Source organism: Rutilus rutilus, assembly GCF_951802725.1.
Source record: "Rutilus rutilus genome assembly, chromosome: 1".
NCBI classification, from domain to species: domain Eukaryota; kingdom Metazoa; phylum Chordata; class Actinopteri; order Cypriniformes; family Leuciscidae; genus Rutilus; species Rutilus rutilus.
Genome location: NC_140209.1, coordinates 24,403,967 through 24,428,144, shown reverse-complemented (window position 1 = coordinate 24,428,144; position 24,178 = coordinate 24,403,967). Strand labels below are relative to the sequence as shown.

The window sequence follows — 24,178 nt, the reverse complement described above, 5'->3', positions numbered from 1 at the left end:
AAGAAATTATGGGTATGTTTAGTGCTGCCAAGCACCGAGCTCCTAATGCCACCCTATGCTTCATGTCATCTAGGATGAGGGCTCAAAAAAAACATCTAGTTGAGTACCTCGATGAACTGAAATACCCTAAAAAGGAAAAGATCATCTATTGGGCAGTAGGTATGGCTCGAAAGAAAAGACAAATTAATCGGCAAAGTCATGTGGAGATGAGGCGTGAATTATCACGAGGGGCAGCCCTGAAGCGTCAAAAGAAGGATCAAAAGGAGCAAAAAGCTATTGAAAACAAACTTAAAGTGTTAGATGTGTCCCTGATCGAGAGTGAGTTTCCTGAGTTGGAAGAAAACTCCATTTCTGCTGTGACTGATATTCTCTCTGGTGCTTTAGTGGGCCGTAATATTTGTCATGTATGGTTTGATAGTGATTCTGGGGAGAAGACTGTTTACTCAGGACGTGTTGAGAAACTGAAAAAAAAGAAAAAAGGAACCTATGTAATTGCCTATTGGGGTGAGAATGAATCGTATGATGATGCTGTAGACTTTGAAGTGTCGGTGTATGAATGAGCAGCAGACTTTATATGCCAAGATCTAACATTATCCTAGAGCTGAAACGATTAATCGACGACTAATCAATTATTAATCGTCAACTATTTTAGTAATTGTTTTGTTGACAGAATTGTCAGATTTTGAGCCAGAATTAAAATAAAAGTTTGTATTTTTTGACGAAAACCCTGTTTCTTTAGATCTTGTCATGTAAACTAATCTCTATCTAATCTAATATGTAAGCAGAAGTAAAATTGCTTTGTAAGATGACTAAAGAAACAATGAAATTCATGTGGCAATGCCAATTGTCTGTTTAATACAATAAATATGTGAATATAGCTTTTATTTGAGAGGATTTTGATTTCATATGGAAAGATATGCGTGGATTGATGCTCTCGGTTTCATTAATTAGTGGTTAATTAGAAATAATAAAATTTTTATATATACCTTTTAAAAAGAGGTCATCTTAATCTTGTTGGAGTTTTAATTACCTACACTGTGGTGTTTGACTTATGCAAATAGACCAAGGAATGAGGAAGTTATGTTATTTTGAAGTATTTGGTCAAGCGGAAGAGGTCACAGTTTTTCATTGTTTTATTGTTTTAATTAGGTACAAAAATGACCCCCAATTTCCGAATTAAAAAATTCCATAACTTTCTTAATAATTATCCGATTTTAATCATTTAAAAACCATTTTAAAGGTATTTTTATTATCTATCATATGGTTATGATTATATATGAATTTTCTAATATTGATTTTTTTTGTCACTACCTACCCTGTTGTCAACACTGTTTTCATTAGACGAATGTTTAATAAATTTACATAAAGTAACTAAACATAAGTAATCTATTTCATTTGTCCATTAGTACTGCTGAAAAATTGTGGAACATTTATGATCAACATGTAAATGTAGTGTTGAGCTCATAAATCACAGAGGTTATGTGAATCTTGTCTGGATGTTACAGGGTCAGATGAACAGATGTGTGTTTATCCGGTGGAGAGAGGCTCGTGAAGCTGAATGCTGCCATCAAAGGCTTTGAGTGAGTATACTACAGAAATGAATAACAACAACAATTTTAATATTAAGTTGTAGTTTATTTTAATTATTGTAATTTCAAACAGAGCTATTACAACACTTTTCTGATTCTTGATTTCTGTGCATTTGCTGCACAGCTTTTGTGGTGGAGCAGCACCTGCAAGGGAAGATGATGGCGGCATTTGTGAAAAAAAGCAACAACCTCAGGCACAAAGGAATGGCTACCTCTGGTGGTCAGCTGATTCATCAGAATAAAGCTGCAGAATGGGAACCGCTGTGTTGAGACGGCAGAAGAATGTGGGGTTCAGCGCCTGTAGCCTACATACAATCTTGTAGTTTTAATAAAGCTTTGTTTCATGTGTTGACTTGTATATGCATTTGTTTATTGTGTGATGACTTTGATTCATTCTTTTACTAATTTATTAATATTTCTCACTGTTGTCAGTAAATAAAATATAATTATTTAATTAATGCTTTATTTATTGTTTGAATGAAAATTTAGATATGTTCACTATATACACATCTAGAGTGTATTCATGCATAGCTATGTCATATGACATACATTTTGTTTGTTAAGGATAAAACGGTGGGTCACATTAGGGTTAAATCATAGACTGTAAAAAATATGGACAAAGCGTCTGTGACGTCACCCATAGACTTTCTGAAGAACGGGTTTGAAGCCGTTTATGGGGGGTATGGGCGGCGCCATCTTGGAAAATCTTGGGAAATCCTAACCCCGCCCACCTTCCGACGCAGCGCGCGTCACTCAGCTCGGTTATCTCTGTGTATATTTTAGGCAACGAAATATGTTATAAAACACCACACTAACTCTTTTCGTTTTCATTTAAAGAAATCTTAAACATTATAGCCACACAAATGTGGTTCAGGGAACGCGTATTGATTATATTCACTGCACATAATGTTTGCCTATTTATAAAAAAAACTAAATATAAAACACAAACCTGCCTCTTTTCGTTTTAAATATAATATAAAAATATTAAATATTTTAATATGGTCCAGGCAATATGTGCATTTGTACTAAACAACAGATGTTGCAGTAAACAACATTACAGATCATATTCGTTGTATTAAAATTTAAAATGACAAAACTCAACCCATGCTTGCACTCTCAGAAAATGAAATTAGATTTGAACTGGAATCAACTTGAAATAAAATAAGTCTATAAATCTAAGATCTCAGCAGAAGTTATTTCTGAGAATTAGCAGAGGTTTATATGTTGATATTTAGTGGTCTCAAATGAAATATGTTCACAGTAATATTTTGCTCACATTATTTATGCATTTTAAAATGTAGTTAATACATTTAAATTACAGTTGGTCAATTTATGGCAGTTGGTTTCTCCAAGTGAAATTAGTTAACTCAAGTTTTAATTTAGTGCATTTTTACATACTGTAGATTACAGTAAAGAACTGTACAATTTTTTACTGTAAAAAAACCTAACAGGTCTAACTGTGTAGGTCATGAATGAAAGATTTAGAAATAAAAATATGACCCTGTCCATCTCTCAAATTGGCATCATGTCGGATCTTTTCTTTCCCTTTAAAACGCTTGTATAAGCGGGTGTGTCCCGGTGCTCCGTTAGTACATTCTCACTTTACAATGGAAGAATTCACTGCAATGCAGCAGCAGGACACGTGATGTATTGATCTTCTGTTTGGACTCGGAGTTAGGGATTTTTATTAGTCTACATAATATCGTTTTCCCCTCATGCTAGCTTTTCATTATTATATTCAGAAATAATACAAAATGCAATAAGTAAATTGTGCCAGCGCAGAATCGCGAAAACCTCGATTTACTCACAGTTAGTGTTTAATTACGCCGGCCATGCTTTTAATTTCATTGGTACTAAACAAACAAATTAACAAACTCAAATGACCATCAGTTCTAGGACCTAGTCTCAGTATTTTCCACATCTCCCACATTCCTCTGGCTCACATACCGGAATGATGGCGATGACTCGAAGGTTTCATTAAAATTGCCTATTAAGCGATCCACATTTATTGTGTAGCCTATGTATTTTGCACAACATTATGTGTTCGCGTGTGGCGAAATGAACGTTTCTAGAGGTTACTATTACATGTAAAACTAATATAATGTAGGTATTGGGGAGAATACGAATCACGCAAACACTTTCACTTTCTCCTATGTCACGTGATTTCAATGTATCGTTTACAGGGAATGCATTGACGTCACTTTTCCCGCAGGGCCAAGACACTCCCTCATCCGGACTGAGTGGCAGAAGAGCTGTGTGTGATTGGATTTAATAGGGGAAACTGAGAAAACATGAGTAAAACAAATGATTATCAGTTTAAACTGAAGGCTGGACTCGATATAGCCTAGTGTTCCTTACAACTTATAGCAAAGATTGCCTGTGAACGCTTTACATAAAAACAATATACATCAGTGTGATCGGACCTATCATGTCGTCATGTCCAGTTATTTATTTTTGTCCAATTATGCAGAATATACGATGGTAAATATTTAATTGATGAGTTGTCAATACAATCTAACAATACAATATAGTGTATTATTTTACCTCAAAATTCTGCGTATTGACACAAAATGATCCAGTTGTTTCTGTGAACTGCAGAGATCCATTTGCTTCTGTAGCTTTCAGCAGTCTGTAAATATACCTCAGATTTCTTGTCAAATAGTTGTACAGTCAATCTTAAAACTCTTTCCCGTTTTAGATGTGTTTTGTGTGTTTTTCTCGGGATTTACGCGGAAAACTAATGATACCTCTGTCTTTTTGCCACTCAGTGCGCGTGCCGCAGTCTCTCTCCAGCCGATAGTGACGTCATACCCTCGCTTTTAAAGACCTGCAGAGAACTTTCACTCCCTATCTGGACTCCAGGAGCTGGACAGACTGACACACAGACAAGAAACGACCAGGTTTGAGTCTATTGCCTAATAATTTGTATTAAATGTCAATTGTATCAGTAATTAGGCTAATTACTTTTATAGAAATCGTCATGTCTGATATTGAAAAGTTAACTGCAAAATTGACCGTAGATTGATTTGATTTTCATAGCACATTATATTGACTAAATACACACCAATACGGTATAGCTGTAATCTTTAACCACATGTTTAATACTAGTTTTGGGTAACACTTTAAATTAGGTGTCCTAGGTCAAAACATACAATACTGTTTATATTGTATGGCAAAACACTTTTTCTGCTATTGAGGTGGTAGATACGGGTAAGGTTAGGGACAGGTTTGGTGGTTTGAGGTTTTATAAAAAAAAAAATATAGTACTGTAAAAACATGTACACGACTTCCGGTTAGCGAGTGGGATGGAGTAGCGGTGTTTTTCCAAGCTCCGACCACACAATCTCTATTTTTGGTATTATTCAGTCAGTTTAATCTTAACCTCGCTATATCTGCCTTTAAATAGTGTTTGGACAGTCCCAGCCGGCCACTATGTCTAAAGCCGCCAAACAATCGAAGAAAGAACTTGCATCACCGGACTCTGCTATCGACAATGCTACTTTGGCTAATATGCTAGCGGAACTGCGCGCAGACTTGTTAACGAAGCCTGACTCACTGTCCGCCAGATTTGAAAACAAACTCGCGGTCATCGACGCGAAATTAGACGGTGTACAGACCACGATCGCTAATCATGAACAACGTATTTCCGACCTGGAATCTGGGCTGGGGGGGGCTGGCGGGGGCTTGGCATTTTTCCCTTTTTTTTTTTTTTTTTTTGTTTTTTTTGTCAAGCATATCACTCGTATATTACACTATAATTTTAACCTACTTTTGCCTCAATGGGAAGTAGACAAACAATGAATAACATTCGCTTCATATCATGGAATGTCAAAGGGGCAAACCAACCTACTAAAATAAATAAGATTATCTCCCACCTCCAAGATTTGAAAGGAGATATAGTATTTATGCAGGAGACCCACTTACCTACAGGTCAGATTATGCGCTTAAAAAGGAGTAGGTTTAGTCAGGTATATCACTCCAAATTCAGTGCAAGAGCCAGGGGTGCTGCCATTTTGATCCAAAATAATATTCCATTTGAAGCAGATGATGTTATTACAGACTTAAATGGCCGGTTCGTTATTGTATCAGGGACACTCTGTAACACTAAAGTTGTCTTGGCCAGCCTCTACGCACCAAATTGGGATGATGAACAATTTGTTTCAAAAATATTTACTTCTATTCCTAATATTGAAACACATCATATTATCATTGGGGGAGACTTTAACTTTGTGCAGGATGCCAATTTGGACAGATCGTCTCTTAGACCGCATTCCCTTACTAAGTCTGCCAAGCTACTAGCGTCCTTTGCAGAAGAACTAGGCATGTCTGATCCATGGAGGTGTAAATACCCTGGAAAAAAATCCTTTTCTTTCTTCTCACATGTCCACCGCACCTACTCTCGAATAGATTTTTTTCTTATAGATAACAGACTGTTGTCGAATGTTCTATCATGCGATTACCATAGCATTGTGATCTCAGACCATGCTCCAACGTCACTAGACATAAACTTCCCTAATCACAACCGTTTTTTTAAACCATGGAGATTTAACTCAAATTTGCTTGCCGACGACCCTCTGGTGGATTCTTTAAGATCAAGCATTAAACTATTTCTTGAAATAAATGACAATCCAGACGTTGCGAGGGGTACCCTGTGGGAGTCCCTCAAAGCATATTTAAGAGGCCAGATAATTTCTTACACAGCCCACCTCAGAAAAACTGCCATGTCTAGACAAAGTGAGCTAGCACAAAAAATTCTCGAAATTGACGATAGCTATGCAAATAACCCAGACCCCTCACTTTATAAGAAGCGTTTACAATATCAGACAGAATTCAACCTTTTAACGTCAAACGATGCAGAAATGCAACTGCTTAAGTCGAGACAAAGAATTTTTGAGTCGGGGGACAAGGCTGGTAAACTCCTTGCCCAGCAAGCTAGAGCTGCAGCAGCATCTAGGTTCATTCCTAGTATTATATCTTCATCAGGCACCATTACCACGGACCCAAAACTTATTAACAAAACGTTTTCTAAATTTTACTCTGATCTATATGCCTCTGATCACCCTAATACCAGTTCAACAAGTGGTTTAAGTTCTATCGAGTTCCCTAAAGTGGATCAGGGACTAGTAGATAATTTAGCTAAGCCAATCTGTACAGCGGAGATAATGGGAGCGATAACTACGCTGCAGAGTGGGAAATCACCCGGTCCAGACGGATTCACAGTAGAATTCTACAAGAAATTTGCCCCACTTCTCTCTAAAGTGCTAAGTGACATGTATAATGAAGCCCTATCACTTGGCAGACTTCCTCCAACCCTGACCAATGCCACAATTACTCTTCTCCTAAAAAAGGACAAAGATCCCTTACTTTGCAGTAGCTTCAGACCCATATCATTACTAAACGTGGATTACAAAATTCTTGCTAAGATCCTAGCCCTCCGCCTTCAGAAGGTGTTGCCAGGGATCATTTCAACAGACCAAACAGGTTTTATGCTGGGGAGGCACTCATTTCATAACACCAGAAGACTTCTAAACATTCTGAACATGCCCAGCTCCAGCACTCCTGAGATATTGGTGTCGCTGGATGCTGAGAAAGCTTTTGATAGGGTAGAGTGGAGGTTTCTTTTTGAAATGATGGATAGATTTGGTTTGGGTTCAGGTTTCATATCATGGGTGAAATTGTTATATTCATCCCCAGTAGCATCTGTACAAACAAACAATGTGCTCTCACCATCTTTCCAGCTTCACCGTGGCACAAGACAAGGGTGCCCCCTGTCCCCTTTGCTGTTTGCCATAGCCATCGAGCCTTTGGCTATCTGGCTAAGATCTGAAGAAAAATTTGAGGGCATTTCACGTCAAGGGACGGTACATAAGCTATCACTGTACGCGGATGACTTGCTCTTGTATGTATCCAACCCGTCTTCCTCTCTTCCTGTAATTTTAGAAATTTTAAAACAATTTGGCCAACTGTCAGGATATAAACTAAATTTTGGGAAGAGTGAGTCATTCGCAATCAACAATCTAGTAGGTAAATTGCCAAACCATGTAGCCCCTTTTAAGTGGGTGGATCAAGGCTTCAAATATTTGGGTATTTTCATCACCGGGTCCTTGGCAAGCACTTTTAATAGTAATTTCAACCCTTTGCTTAAAAAAGTCGAGGAAGACTTCAACAGATGGTCTACTCTGCCCCTCTCCTTAGCTGGCAGGGTCAACCTAATCAAAATGACCATCCTCCCAAAGTTTCTTTATCTATTCCAACATATCCCCGTACTCATCTCAAAGAAATTTTTTGCCAAAGTAGATAAATCAGTCTCTCATTTTCTTTGGGGTAACAAACCAGTGCGCATGCGGAAAAACATATTGCAGCTCCCTAAAAGGTCCGGGGGGCTGGCCCTCCCCAATTTTCTACATTATTACTGGGCTGCTAACATTCAAAAACTCCTATACTGGACAGTCGAAACCGCTGCCATTCAGCCAGCCTGGGTCCAAGTAGAACTTTCCTCCTCTAAAACCCCATTACAATCATGGTTATGCTCCCAACTCCCAATGTCAACTACTGACATTAGTGTTAACCCTGTAGTCACTCAATCGCTTAAAATATGGATGCAATTTAGAAAGCATTTTGGCCTGAAGCATCCCTCTATCCTTGCCCCTGTAACCCACAATCACAGTTTCAAACCTTCTATTATGGACCCTGCCTTTCAACTCTGGAGCGACAGAGGTATCACCGCTATCAAAGTCCTCTATGACAATGGTACCTTCATGTCTTTCGCCGACCTATCAACCAAATTTCAACTACCTGCTTCTCACCTTTTTCGCTTCTTTCAAATTAGGCATTTTGTACAAAGAAATTACCCTGACTTCCCAAATCTACCACCAGAGACTTTGGTAGACACTCTTCTCCAAGTAAATCCCAATCAGAGAGGAGCTATTTCTCATATCTTTAAAGCCCTTGATTCCACTCTCTCTAATTTCCCCCAAAAAACCAGAGATCAATGGGAACAGGACTTGGGGCATATTGAGGAAGATCAATGGGACCAGATTCTAGAGCTAGTCCATAACTCTTCCATCTGTGCACGGCACGGACTGATTCAATGTAAACTAATACATAGGACTTACTACACCAACCACAGATTGTCTAAATTCTACCCCAATGTTATGGATGTCTGTAATCGGTGCAACCAATCTCCTGCAGATTTCATTCACATGTTTTGGTCATGTTCAAAGCTAACAGAGTTTTGGTTTAAAATTTTCAACACTCTTCACAAAGCCTACCATTGTATATCAAACCCAAATCCTTTGTCTGCGCTTTTTGGTATTTCACATGGCAGCACTCTAATAGCTGAAGCACAACATTCTTTGGCCTTCTGTACTCTGCTTGCTAGGCGATTGATCTTACTTAACTGGAAGCAAGCCTTACCTCCATCATATGACAGATGGATTAAGGAAGTTTTACATAACCTAAAACTTGAGAGGTTAAGGTTCTCCCTTAGAGGCTCCTTGAAGAGATTTGACAAAACTTGGAACCCCTTGCTTTCCATCATAGATTCTCTAAATATCATTCCTGATGAGTGAAATGTTTATGTCCTCTGGACACACAGCGTAACTAACCACAATGCTACTTCTTATTTTTATTTATTTTTATTTATTTTATTTATTTATTTTATTTATTTATTTATTTATTTATTTATTATTATTTTATTTTTTTCTCTTGTTTGTTGTTTAGGAGCGGGTGGCTTCAGGGTCTAGGACCCATGTAGGGGACAGGGATATTGTAATGTTGGAAGTGTGGGGGGGAGAAACTGGAAAAAATGTGAGCACTGTTGCATATTTATAATGTACTGTTTCTCATTGTGTGCATTTTGTATTTTGGTGCTCAATAAACATATAAAAAAAAAAAAAAAAAAAAACATGTACACAATATGTGCATTGTATCAAAGATTAATTAAAACATGAATGCATAGTAGTTACTGTAAATACACATAATATAAAGAGGGACCTAGTTTTGTACAAATTAAAGGATTTTGATAATCAAGTTAATGAAACATTGGACCATCGAGAGGTTGAAGATTAAGTTATAGAAAAACATAATTAAAGTCACCATTGTGGAGATCAGTACGTGTTTTAGTTGGGCTCTTGACCCTTAAATTATTAACTTTAAGTTCCCTTTCAGTCGCTCACGTTCGACGTAACGTTGACGTGCAGAGGTGTCAAAAGTATTCACATTCATTACTCAAGTAGAAGTATAGATGCAAGGCTGTAAAAAGACTTCTGTAGAAGCTGAAGTGTCAACTCAAGCTTTTTACTCAAGTAAAAGTATAAAAGTACTGGTTTCAAAACTACTTAAAGTATAAAAGTAAAAGTAATGTAAGGAAAAAAATGCCATTAAGGACAAAAGCTTAGGCCACGCCACAGGGGCCTATAGTGCACTACCCCCTATTTTTCTAAAGGCCATATTTGACTATAATTATATTAAAATGTTGATGTTGAAAAATTTGGGATGATGCACTAGGCTACCTGTTTCAGCCGTATATATGCCCATAGAAAATGAATTTTCTAAATAAATAAGCTAAATAAGCTGAGGAATCAGGAAATTAATAGGGTAATGCATTAAGGTTTTTAGTCTATACTGACCTTAACAATACGTAAATTATTTAATTCTGTAATGTTACAAATAACTAATAAAGGCATGGTGGCAGTTTAACAGAGACTTAACTTTACTACGCTCATAGTGCAATGCAATAGTGCAATACTGTCTTGTTCCTTGCTTTTTGAAGAAGCCAAACACATGTCTGCATCTTTCATTTAAGGGATATAGTTCACCCAAAAATTCAAATCATTTACTCACCCTCAAACTGTTTCAATCCTGTATGAATTTCTTTCTTCTGATGAACACAAAAGAACATATTTTGAAGATTGTCGATAACCAGACAGTGGATGGACCCCATTGACTTCCATAGTAGGAAAAAAAATACTATGGAAGTCAATGGCTATACCATCAACTGTCTGGTTATCGACATTCTTCAAAATATCTTCTTTTGTGTTCAGCAGAAGAAAGAAACTGGTTTGAAACAACTCGAGAGTGAGTAAATGATGACAGAACTTTCATTTTTAACTAAGTGAACTAATCATTTAACAGAAATTAACTGTTGGCATATGTTTCACATCAATACGGTCTAGTTTGTCCTGTTGGACACGACACACAGCAATACTGTCAAGTGTCACTTGTGACCATTGCTCTGAGCCATGTTTTCAGTGTCCTAAGAGCACTGAAACTTCTTTCAGTCCAGCTGATGAGACTGGGATGATCAACAGGCCTCTCATTTCAACAAGACCAGCCTTCAACAGACCAAGCAATGTTATTTGTTCATGTTTAATGGGGACTTTCCATTGACATAATGATTTTTATACTGTGCAAACAAACTGTGTATTCTACCCCCCTATAGACTAACCTTACCTATCACAGAAAACTGTCTGCATTTTTACATTTTCAATAAACAAAAGTCTGATTTATAAGCTGTTTTCTGAAGAAGAAAAAAAAATCCCTAAAAGGACAAGGAGTTTGGATATTGACATCTTTGTGGGGATATTTTGACCCTATAATGTAGAGTTGCACACACACACACACACACACACACACACACTCACTCTCTCGCTCACGCTCACGCACGCACACACACACACACACACACACACACACAACCTACCTCTCTCTCTCTCTCTCTCTCTCTCTCTCTCTCTCTCTCTCTCTTTCTCACACACACTAACGATTATGTTAGTGTTATGTTACGATTGTCATTATATTGTAAAAACGTCTGTCCCCAAATCAATATTTGACGCGATTTGCCCCGTATTATTGAGCACAGAACTGTTGATTTCTCCCTCGCTTACCGCATCTAGGTTTCCTAGGACTCGGAGGAGTTTTGGCGCTTCGCACAACCAAATGTGACTACAGCCTCTCACAAGTTAGAAAGAAAACACAAAGCCAATCAGTTTAGCGATGTGTGTTCAGGAGGCGGGACTCAGATCTATTAACCGTTTGTGTAATTGGCCAATTTTTTTTTTTAACGACGACAAGCCGGAATGAAAATAAGCCGAAATGAACTAGGAGTAACGAGGCTATTTTTAAAATGTAAGGAGTAGAAAGTACAGATAATTGCGTGAAAATGTAAGGAGTAGAAGTAAAAAGTCGTCTGAAAAATAATTACTCCAGTAAAGTATAGATACCCAAAATTTCTACTTAAGTAATGTAACGAAGTATTTGTACTTCGTTACTTGACACCTCTGTTGACGTGACGACGTAATTGGGATCACTTCAGGGATCCCTATCAACTTCGAGTGTCTACAGAACGAGCCAATGAATGTTGGCGTGCGTGAATCGCGTCACGCGCCCCCGCCCCGCCGCGCGGGTATAAACAGGAAGCGGGCGCACGCACACATTGTCTTTCACTTCGGAGCCGAGCTTCTATGAGACTTCGTCTATGAGAATCAGTGCTTTTGAAGACTTCAAAGGAGAACTTCTCTCTGCTTGCAGTGTTGGTGTGACGGCGCGATCAGCGGTGGCCGCGAGCATTGCAGCTCACAACTGCTGTTTTCACAGCACTATTGTTTGTGTCTGTGTGTCGGTTCGGTGGGCGTTTCCCCTGTGTGTGTTCATTCACACTGCGGCTACCCCTGGGTGCCTCAGCACTAAGAGAGTGTTTTTCCAACCTTTTTTATTTTACTAAAAGAGCAACACAAGCGTGACCCTGCGTCTTTTTCAAGATGTCATTCCGCTTGTGCGTTTCTGGATGCCGTCGTTCCCTGGCACCAGCAGATGGCCACAATAGTTGCCTCTCATGTTTGGGCATTCAACATGCTGAGGCAGCTTTTGTGGATAGTTCATGTTCTCATTGCCGGAATATGACTATCTCAGCGCTAAGATCGAGACTCGCTTACCTCAAGGGAGGTGCAGTCCCCTCGCTTATGCCCCGATCTAGTGTTTATTCTGCCCCGCAGAATAGACCTACTTCGGCGCATGACCAGGGTGATCTGAGGATTACCGTGAGGGCTTCCCCGTCGAGTCAACCTCCGCGGGCCCCTCACGCCTCACAAGCGCTGCTGCCACGGGAGCCCCTTAGTGAACGTCTTGGTCCTTCTCCGGAACGACCAGCCGTTTCCTTTGGGGCTCCTCCTGACGACCAGATGTCGATCGCAGCATCGGAGGGGGAGCTTCAGTCCTCTGGAGATGACGACTCGGCTGCGTTGCCCCCCTCGGGGCGTGTAGCGTTGTCCGAGACTGATCCAGAATGGGCGGCTATGCTTTCCCGGGCCGCCGAGAAGTTCGGGCTTGCGTGGAACCCCCCACCACGTCCCGAACCTTCTCGGTTGGACGATTGGTTTCTCGGGGCGGGCCATGCTGGTTCTCAGTGCGCCGCCCCGGTACCTTTCTTTCCGGAAGTGCATGAGGAGCTTTCTAGGACGTGGAAGGCACCGTATAGTGCCCGAAGCCGTTCTAGTGGCTCCTCCCCCCTCGCCACCCTCGACGGCGGGGCAGCTAAGGGGTATGTGGATATCCCCCCAGTGGAGCGGGCCGTCGCGATGCAACTGTGTCCGGCGTCCGCTTCCTCTTGGTCGGGTAATCCACGCCTCCCGTCCAAGGCCTGTAAGTTTTCGTCCGGTCTAACGGCGAAGGCTTACAAGGCCTGTGGACAGGCTGCTTCCGCCCTCCATGCCATGGCGCTCTTGCAGGTCCACCAGGCCCAGGTGCTCATGGACATGAACGAGGGTGGTTCTGACCCAGAGCTCCTCCGGGAGCTCCGTGTGGCAACCGCCCTCGCCCTCCGGGCGACGAAGGAAACCGCACGTTCAGTCGGTCAGGCGATGTCCACCTTGGTGGTCCAGGAGCGCCACCTCTGGCTCAACCTGCCAGATATGAGGGACAACGATAAATATCGGTTCCTGGATGCCCCTCTTTCCCAGGTTAGGTTGTTCGGCGACGCGGTCGAGAGCTTTGCCCAGCAGTTCTCGGCCGCACAGAAGCAGACGGAGGCCATCCGACACATCCTGCCCCGGCGGACCGCTGCTGCTTCCACCCGTCCGCCGGCCGCAGATCCTCCGTCTACTCGTCACCGAGGTCGGCCTTCTGCGGCGTCCTCCGCTCCCGCTAAGCCCCAGCAGCAGCAACCATCCATGCCTCAGCGCGGAGCAAGCCGTAGGAAGCCGACCCCGCCCGTCCAGGCCGCTGCCAAACCAGGAGGCAAGCGACGGTGCAAACGACCCTGAGATGGGGGGCCCAGAGGTGGATCAAGTTGCTCTTCAGGAGATGGCGAAGGCGCCACTCCTTCCCCCGGTGGAGGGCCGGGCGGAGAATCTTTTGTTTCCTTTTCTTTTTGTTCCACATTTTCAAAGAAAATCGGGACCGCACAGGTAGATCTGTTTGCCGCCCCGGACACGTCTCACTGCCAGTTGTTCTATTCCCTGACCGAGGGGACCCTCGGCACGGATGCTCTGGCACACAGCTGGCCCCGGGGCCTACGCAAGTATGCGTTTCCCCCAGTGAGCCTTCTTGCACAGACCTTGTGCAAAGTCAGGGAGGACGAGGAGCAGGTCTTGTTAGTTACGCCGTATTGGCCCAACCGGACCTGGTTCCCGGAACTAGTGCTCCTCGCGACAGCCCCTCCCTGGCCCATCCCTCTGAGAGAAGACCTGCTCTCTCAGAGACGGGGCACCTTATGGCACCCGCGTCCAGACCTCTGGAAACTCCATGTCTGGTCCCTGGACGGGACGCGGAGGTTCTAGGTGACCTACCCTCTGCAGTAGTTGACACCATCACTTCCGCTAGAGCCCCCTCTACGAGGCGCCTCTATGCGTTGAAGTGGAACCTGTTCGTTGACTGGTGCTCCTCTCACGAGGAGAATCCACCCCCGATCTTGCTCGATCAGAGCTGTGCTTTCCTTCCTGCAGGAAGGGCTGGAGCGAAGGCTGTCTCCCTCCACCCTTAAAGTGTATGTTGCCGCTATTGCTGCACATCACGATGCTGTTGATGGTAAGTCTTTGGGGAAGCACGACCTGATCGTCAGGTTCCTGAGGGGAGCAAGGAGACTGAATCCTCCTCGCCCACTCTCTATACCCTCTTGGGATTTGTCTCTGGTCCTTTCGGCACTTCAGAGACCACCCTTTGAGCCTCTGCAATCAGCTGAGTTAAAAATTCTGTCCTGTAAGACAGTACTCCTGGTTGCATTGGCCTCTATCAAGAGGGTAGGGTACCTGCATGCATTTTCGGTCGACGAATCGTGCCTAGAATTCGGCCCGGATAACTCTCACCTCATCCTGAGACCCCGGCCCGGATACGTGCCCAAGGTTCCTACCAGTCCCTTCCGGGACCAGGTAGTGAACCTGCAAGCGCTGCCTTCGGAGGAGGCAGACCCAGCCCTGGCTTTTCTCTGTCCCGTTCGCGCTCTGCGTCTGTACGTGGACAGAACGCAAAGCCTCAGGACCTCAGATCAGCTCTTCGTCTGTTACGGAGGCCAGCAGAAAGGGAAGAATGTCTCCAAGCAGAGGATTGCCCACTGGGTAGTGGATGCCATCGCCTTGGCTTATGAAGCCCAAGGCGTGCCCTGCCCGCCTGGTTTGAAAGCCCACTCCACTAGGAGTGTCGCTTCTTCCTGGACGCTGGCACACGGCGCCTCGCTGACAGACATCTGTAGAGCCCTGTGAGTTTCTCCACACCCGTGCGGAGCGTCCGACGCCAGGCCTAGTGCTCGTATGCTTGTGTAACTTGTGCTAGGCTGGGTTCCATATGTGCGATCCCTGCGGCGATCCCATATGTGTATTCTTCCACGACCAGCTCCCTGCGGTGAGCCCGTGTCTTCCCTTGGCAGAGTCTGCTCTGCCGTCACTGTCGGTGTTGTCTCCCCCTTCGGTTGGAGCCACCCCAGTGACATTCCATTCCCCAGGAAAGGTACGCTTTCCCAGTGTTATCCAAGGGTTCCACTGTGTGGGGTATAATGGAACAGCAGTTGAACTCCCTCTACACAGGTCTTCCGCCCCAGCAGTTGGGGGTCTGAGAGTCCTGCGTAGGGCGCTGGATGTGGCAGCAACTGTGGCGTTTTCCATGGGATCCCAATTACGTCATCACGTCGACGTTACGTCGAACGTGAGCGACTGAAAGGGAACGTCTCGGTTACTGATGTAACCCTCGTTCCCTGAAGGAGGGAACGGGAGACGTAACGTCCCATCGCCACCGTTGCTGACCATCGCTGCATGGCCGTCACAAATCTCGGCTCCTCAACGAAAAACAATGTGTGCGTGCGCCCGCTTCCTGTTTATACCCGCGCGGCAGGGCGGGGGCGCGTGACGCGATTCACGCACGCCAACGTTCATTGGCTCGTTCTGTAGACACTCGAAGTTGATAGGGCTCCCTGAAGTGATCCCAATTACGTCGTCACGTCGACGTTACGTCTCCCGTTCCCTCCTTCAGGGAACGAGGGTTACATCAGTAACCGAGATGTTTTGTTTGGCTGCTGTACCTGAGTTATAACAGCCAGATGAACAAATAGAAAAGGTGATCTGATGGTGTTGGTTGTGTTTTAACATAATCATTATTTCACAATCATTTGACCTGAATCACTGAACTCATATAGAGTCCAATTTAGTTTGATTAACTTTATTAATTATAGCAGCACTGGCCTTGTACGGCATGATATTTTTAACTTTTACAATGTAATCCAAATAATTTCTAGAAAGTTTATTTTATACAAAAAAGAGACACACAGACATAATCAGCCTGTGAATATCAACAATGGTGACATTTCTAAAGCATGTTGCAGTGCATTCTGGGTGCCACCAATCAAAAATCATTCATGGCTCCCATCATGCATTGCTGCATGAATAAATAATGAGCTTATGATCAGAGGTGATCTGTTTGTCACCATTGCTGAGATTTATACGCAAATTCTTGATGTCTGTGTGTGCCTACATAAAAACTTTTCTTTTAAGTTTTTTTTTTTTTTTTTTTTATATTGATTTGATCATATGGATTTCATTGAAAAGGCTAAAAATATTATGCTGCTATAATTAATAAAGTTAAAGGTGGGGTATGTAATTCTCTTTTTTGGCCATTTTTTCAAAATCACTTAAAATCCTATTCCTAACCCACTTACAGCCACTGAGTTAGAAGCACTGAAATAAAAATTAAGCAATTTAATCATCTGTGGAACGGGCAGGACTCGAAAAACTCCAGCCAATCATTTCCAAGACCACCTAGAATCATTGGACAGTAAGTGCGTCAATCAAACGGTCGTACCATCCCCCCCTCCCCCATCCATGTCCATGTTCTTTGAATGGGTGGAGTCAAAGGAAAGAAGGTAGGACCATTTGAGTTGTGTATTTTCAAAATCTGCCGGCCGTTTTGCAAATCACATACCCCACCTTTAACCTTGGACTCTATATGAGTTTAGTGATTCAGGTTAAATGATTGTGAAATAATGATTATGTTAAAACACAACCAACACCATCAGATCACCTTTTCTCTTTGTTCATCTGGCTGTTATAACTCAGGTACAGCAGCCAAACAAAACTCAAAGTTAATAATTTAAGGGTCAAGAGCCCAACTAAAACACACACTGATCTCCATAATGGTGACTTAATTATGGTTTTCTCCTTCAGTGATTCTGCTTGTTAACATCAGGTGTCTTCAATGTTGGCAATAAAATATATTTTGTAAATTTTACTCAGTTTAAATGGTTAACTTTTAAGGAATTAATTTGATTAATTATTACTCAATTCTAATTTGTTAAATTTAATTAATAATATTGCTTGTAATCTGTTGCCTCAATTTTATTGATTAGATATCAATAAAATCAATGTATTCTTTTGTACAGTGTTCATTATAATCCCTACCAGCCGTTTGTTGTAGGCCTAGTCCTTAAAAGGTGATTTCTGTAAAGCAAAATATCTCCCTTTGCTTTAAACTTTGACCATCATTACTTTGCAGATGTTGTTTATGGTCAAACAGCAACATTACACACTAACTAAAGTTAGAAAAGTGAAATCATATTCAAGCACCCCTTTAAAACTGGATTGGCAGGCAAACTCATGAAAGGACCACAGTAAACGAATGAACTGCTCTATCTCTCTCTGTGTGTTTATACAGTGAAATGGCAGAAGCCAATATTTCAGTGGATCAGGATCAGTTCAAGTGTTCAGTGTGTCTGGATCTACTGAAGGATCCAGTGTCGATTCCCTGTGGACACAGTTACTGTATGAGCTGCATCTCAGACTACTGGAATCAGGAAAGAATCTGCAAATGTCCTTTATGCAACCAGACCTTCACACCAAGACCTGTTTTAGGTAAGAATGTGGTGATCGCTGAAATGGTGGAGGAACTCAAGGCTACGAGACTCCAAGCTGCTGCTCCTGCAGTTCCTCACACTGGATCTGGAGATGTGCAGTGCGACTCCTGCACTGGAAATAAACAGAAAGCAGTGAAGTCGTGTCTGGAGTGTCGAAGCTCTTACTGTCAAAATCACCTTGAACAGCATGAGAGTCTCTTCAGAGGTAAAAGACACAATCTGATGGACGCCACTGGACGACTGCAGGAGATGATATGCCCTCAACATGATAAACTGCTGGAGATTTACTGCCGTACCGACCAGCGGTGTATCTGTATGCTGTGTATGGTGGATGAACACAAAAGTCATGACACTGTATCAACTGCAGCAGCGAGGACAGAGGAACAGGTACTGCTTCATACTGGATCTCATGAGTGATCCAATCCCAAACATTTGAATGGTAGTGTAAATTTCATATTATATTTCATATTATAAATATTCATATAAAAAATACATTTTTTTGTTTTCTGCAGAGTAATTTTGAAGAAACACAGAGAAACATCCAGACGAGAATCCAGCAGAGAGAGAAAGATCTTGAGGCGCTGATAGAGGCTGTGGCGTCTCATAAGGTGAGTTTGGAGAAGAAGAGAAGTTTGAGTCTCAGTTTGGACTTTCCTCCATTGCTGGAGCGCTACTAGATCACTGTGTGATGTGTGTGTGTGTGTGTGTGTGTGTGTGTGTGTGTGTGTGTGTGTGTGTGTGTGTGTGTGTGTGTGTGTGTGTGTGTGTAACAGCGCTCTGCACAGACGGCAGTGGAGGACAGTGAGAGGATCTTCACTGAGCTCATCCACTCCTTTGAGATACGTCGCTCTGAGGTGACACAGCTGATCAGAGATCAGGAAAGATCTACAGTGAGTCGAGCTGAAGAACGACTGGAGCGACTGAAGCAGGAGATCAATGATCTGAGGAGGAGAGACACTGAGCTGAAGAAGCTTTCACACACACAAGATCATGCTCATTTCCTCCAGGTAACAGAGATATTCTCAAACACTGAGGACTTTAACAAGCTTCTGGAATTACAGGGAGTTTTTTTTTTTTTTGTCTTTGTGTCTGTAGAGTTTGCCATCTCTCTCTCTCTCTGGATCTACAGACGAATACACTGTCAGTTCTCATCTGTCTTTTGATAATGTAGTGAAATCTGTCTCTCAACTCAGAGACAAACTGCAGCAGTTCTGCAGTGAGGAGACACAAAATATATCTGTAACAGGTACTTTTATAGGTTTTACTGACTTGATCAACAATCGAGCTACTGCAGGTTTTGCCTAGTCATGCTGTGTCATTCGCTCAATTGAAATTTAACATTTAAATTACTTGTAAACATAGTCAATTATTCTCAGAAATTTGTTTAATAGATGTATATTTTATTTCCTCTCGATGTGAGAATTAAACTACTGATGTGTTTTGTTTCTGTAGTGAAAACCGTCCAGGTCATTCTGTTTCCTGATTACCAGACCAGAAAGGAGTTTCTACAATGTGAGTTTCTATGAAAACACACTGTTAGGGGATTTACAGTTAAAGACCCAAGGACCATATATGATTAATTTAGACCAGGAGTCAGAAGTGCAGTCAATTGACCCTTCGCTAAGCCACGCCCGAAAACCGCCACAGGCCAATCGTGGCTTAGCAACCGTAACTAGGCGCGGGAGGTCTGGCAAGCTTTCGAGCGAGAGGGAAACATGCCGAAGCGTTGTGCGTATGGACTGTGCAAATCTGATACCCAGTAGCCTAAAAGTTTGGACGGGGTGGTGGATTTTGTTCCCTTCCTGAAACCTAAAACACAAAGGGAGAAATGCCGGGCGTCATCTTCATTTATATAACGCTTTTAACAATGTAGATTGTTCCATAGCAGCTTTACATTGATAGGAAATTAAAAGTAAAGTGTTTTGGCTTTATAGCAGCTCTAGAATAAAGTTATTGTCCAGCTCGTGGATCAAGCAGTGTGATTAAAGGCAAGACGGAGGCTCACTGACATAATTTAACGTTACTTAAAAATATATTTCAGCATTTTGTTAATCGACGGCCAAACTAGTAACGTTACCCCAATCTGATCGCGACTCTCCCGGTGTTAGTTCTAGTAAAAGTAAAAGGTAGTTAGTAAAAGGAGGGAACATCACGGGGCTTGCCGGAGATCTCCAAGGAAAAGGTTGGTATGCAAACTTAATCAGTTCATAACAGTAGTCACTAATGTGACCCACGACGTGTGAGCATGTAGCCTGGTGCACTACAAATATAAGCGGGAGAATGTTATCATTGCAAAGTGGTCAGGCTAATGTCTTGTGTTTATTCCACAATACATATGGATAAGCTGTTTGATTTATAAATCTTAGAATATTTTCAAATTTCACTTACCCTGCTGTGCATGCACAAAGCTGTTCCTCAATTTGTGTGTTTCCCATTTGAATGGTCAGCGTATGAGGCGGCTGCTGCTTGCGCTAGCTTCAGTTTTGATGAAATTATTCTCTAATCGTTTGCATATTATGTCGTGGATATAGCCCTCGAATGCATACTGCAGTCTTGCTCTCTCATATTTTCACCTGTTCGCCAAAAATGACTAATTATGTCCTTAGGATTGTCTGAAACCAGTGCATACATACTATAATAGACGTGCCAGGCGCAAAAGCTTGACAGGCGTAGCAACAGTAACTAAGGAGGGCGGGGCTTAGCGAAGGGTCAATTTAAGACAAGAGTCAGAATTATAATAAATTAAAGAAAAGTTTTACTGAAGATAGTTTGTAGTTTCATTAGCAGAAGTCAGCTTCAAGACTCACACAGGAGTTCGTAGGCCGCCTCGCTTACAGTTCCGCCGCTCCCAGAATCCACTCCTTCAACACACAAGTCTAAAATCCAGTCTAGTGGGAGAGTTTTATGCTAAATTAACAGTACAAGACCGTGCTTACTTTTTCTGTTTTTAAACCAATTGATAAATCAATTATGCAAATCATAAACAAACATTCATTATGGATTAGATGCATTTGACACTGACTGAAAAAAATGTATAGTAGTGAATTAATATTAGTTTAGTTGTTTTCTTCTTAGCTTTTGTTGTAATGCAAATCACTAATTATTTAGCAACAGCATGAAGACATAGTGCTACAGTATTATTGAAGGTCAAACTGTTATGTGTTATTACTGTAAACCTTCATTCATACATACATATCTCTTTTAACATATCTTTCATATCTTTGTCTAAAAAATATACTATCTAAAAAAAGATACTATGGGCATGCATGTTTGAGACAAGAGATTGCATATAAGCGCTTAAACTTTCTGCTGCGACTAACGTTACACCTTGTATAGTCTGGTTTGTTTTCACATCTTTGTTTGCTGTTAAATTCATTTAAACATTTATTTGCAGCATGTTTGTCATCTGCAACTCCAACTGTCAAGAATGATCATAATGACTCAAAAACTAGCACCTTACAATTCATACACATTTCATTTATACATTTCTTAACAAAAAAAAAAAAGATCATCTGAATTGCACTCACATGAATCTGTAAAGATGATAATGCCAGTAATTCACATTTCACCGTGTAGTGGCCGTCATGTTGAGCTTTTGGGGCTGAGCAAGCGCTCGTTCATTAGAGTAGCGCTGAATTTATGAGGATTGGTCAGTTGCTGGTCACAGGATTGAGACAAATATCAGACGAGTGATCAGTGCAGCTTTCACCTCAGATACTGTATAGACAGAGTCCTAAGCAATCCACATAAAAATCACAATGACAGTGATTCAGAAACTACAATCATGAGGGAGGGGGGTCATGAGGAAATTATGATTATTTTTATCCAATTAACTTATTATAAAAATAGTTTGTTTTAGCCATAATGAAATCATTCTTGAAGGGTTGAATTGGATTGAGGTTTTGTTGATGATTTTTCCATTAGAGGTACAACTTTTCAAAACACATGATAATTGTGAGTTTTTTCTCTCCATTAGATTCCCGTCCGTTGACTCTGAATCTGAACTCAGTGAATCGTCGGCTCCAGCTGTCTGAGGGAAACACACTGATCACTGTCGCTGACACGTATCCGCCATATCCTGATCATCCAGACAGATTTGATTGTTGGTGGGAGGCGTTGTGTGTGGAGAGTGTGACTGGACGCTGTTACTGGGAGGTGGAGTGGGCTGGTGAAGGGAGATTAGGAGTGGATATATCAGTGACGTATAAGAGTATCAGCAGGAAGGGAAATGGTCCTGAAAGTGCAGCTGGACGAAACAATCAGTCCTGGAGTTTGTTCTGCTCTCCAGACTACTGTTCATTCTGGCACAATAACATTGAGACTGTTCTTCCTGTAGTCAGTGTCTCCAGTACAATAGGAGTGTATGTGGATCAGACCGCAGGGATTTTGTCCTTCTACAGCGTCTCAAACACAATGAGTCTCATCCACAGAGTCCAGGCCACATTCACTCAGCCGCTCTACGCCATGTTTGGATTAGATAGACACTCAAGGGTGAAACTGTATAACAGATTCAGTAAATTTTTATTTGGGGCATTTCACAGAATGATGATGTCATGAGGCGTATTTGCTAGAAATACCACTACTGAATGAGCTGGTATGCTAGTATTTTCAAAGGCTTTTCTCAAATTTGAAGTAGCCTGTGTATAACCTGTGGCCTGTGTAGTGTGTAGCCTGTGCAAATGCGTTGTATTTTCTTGCATATACATAATACACATGTTTGTCATTTCTCTCTTGCTGTTTAAAAGAAATGTTTTAGTGTCTGCATTAATGTAACATTGTGTGAGTTTTCAGTTAAAGACAACTTTTTTTTGCTCTTTATGTGATTACATGACAATATCTGGCATGCATCAACTCACAAACATCCTGCTAACATTTGTATCGTCTAGAAAATGCAACAGAAGATAATAAATCACATTATGGACAAAACGTCAGGTGTAATAATATGAAATATGAGGTATTAGCAAGTTGTTGGATTTGCATGAATATAGCCTACACTCGCAGAAAATAAAGTACATAATTGTACCTTTAGGGGTACAATGGCTTGTCACTGGGGCTGTACCCTCAAGGGTACAGCTTTTGTACCCTTGGCATAGGGTACACATTTGTACCCTTGTGATTTGTACCTTAAGAGACCAGTCTTGTACCTGTGGTGACAATTTTGTACCTTTATTTAACAGTACAAAAATAGACCCTTCAAAAAGGGTACAATCGTTGACTATAATGAGGTTTATATATATATATATATATATATATATATATATATATTGTTAAGTGAGCATGCAATTTATTCTGTTATAATGCCTCATATATACAGTATATAGGCTTTATGATATTAACCACAATTGTAACCTTGTAAGTGGAATATACACTCACCTAAAGGATTATTAGGAACACCATACTAATACTGTGTTTGACCCCCTTTCGCCTTCAGAACTGCCTTAATTCTACGTGGCATTGATTCAACAAGGTGCTGAAAGCATTCTTTAGAAATGTTGGCCCATATTGATAGGATAGCATCTTGCAGTTGATGGAGATTTGTGGGATGCACATCCAGGGCACGAAGCTCCCGTTCCACCACATCCCAAAGATGCTCTATTGTGTTGAGATCTGGTGACTGTGGGGGCCATTTTAGTACAGTGAACTCATTGTCATGTTCAAGAAACCAATTTGAAATGATTCGAGCTTTGTGACATGGTGCATTATCCTGCTGGAAGTAGCCATCAGAGGATGGGTACATGGTGGTCATAAAGGGATGGACATGGTCAGAAACAATGCTCAGGTAGGCTGTGGCATTTAAACGATGCCCAATTGGCACTAAGGGGCCTAAAGTGTGCCAAGAAAACACACCCCACACCATTACACCACCACCACCAGCCTGCACAGTGGTAACAAGGCATGATAAATCCATGTTCTCATTCTGTTTACGCCAAATTCTGACTCTACCATCTGAATGTCTCAACAGAAATCGAGACTCGTCAGACCAGGCAACATTTTTCCACTCTTCAACTGTCCAATTTTGGTGAGCTCGTGCAAATTGTAGCCTCTTTTTCCTATTTGTAGTGGAGATGAGTGGTACTCGGTGGGGTCTTCTGCTGTTGTAGCCCATCCACCTCAAGGTTGTGCGTGTTGTGGCTTCACAAATGCTTTGCTGCATACCTCGGTTGTAACAAGTGGTTATTTCAGTCAAAGTTGCTCTTCTATCAGCTTGAATCAGTCGGCCCATTCTCCTCTGACCTCTAGCATCAACAAGGCATTTTTG

At 41.7% G+C, this 24,178-nt stretch overlaps 1 protein-coding gene across 3 annotated transcripts; it reads left to right on the top strand.

Annotated features, from left to right (window-relative positions):
• The first annotated feature begins 3,177 nt into the window (after window positions 1-3,177).
• On the top strand, window positions 3,178-22,842 carry LOC311276930 (tripartite motif-containing protein 16-like). 3 transcript variants are annotated; one of them, XM_084386985.1, is made up of 8 exons: window positions 3,178-3,236; window positions 4,358-4,489; window positions 17,721-18,306; window positions 18,432-18,527; window positions 18,693-18,926; window positions 19,015-19,165; window positions 19,372-19,431; window positions 21,896-22,842. In XM_084386985.1, exons 3-8 carry the CDS (start codon window positions 17,725-17,727, stop codon window positions 22,474-22,476), a joined length of 1,704 nt encoding a protein of 567 aa, XP_084243111.1. In that variant the 5' UTR covers window positions 3,178-3,236; window positions 4,358-4,489; window positions 17,721-17,724; the 3' UTR covers window positions 22,477-22,842. The 3 variants fall into 3 exon arrangements, with proteins under 3 accessions (XP_084243111.1, XP_084243110.1, XP_084243109.1); XM_084386984.1 differs by having other exon boundaries at window positions 3,178-4,070; window positions 21,896-22,841; XM_084386983.1 differs by having other exon boundaries at window positions 3,178-4,489; window positions 21,896-22,841.
• Window positions 22,843-24,178: the final 1,336 nt, after the last annotated feature.

Coding starts and splice junctions, on each gene's coding strand:
- LOC311276930 (XM_084386985.1), top strand. CDS start 17,725: ATGGCAGAAGCCAATATTTCAGTGGATCAGGATCAGTTCAAGTGTTCA. Junction 18,307..18,431: donor CAGCGAGGACAGAGGAACAG/GTACTGCTTCAT, acceptor TGTTTTCTGCAG/AGTAATTTTGAAGAAACACA. Junction 19,432..21,895: donor CAGAAAGGAGTTTCTACAAT/GTGAGTTTCTAT, acceptor TCTCTCCATTAG/ATTCCCGTCCGTTGACTCTG.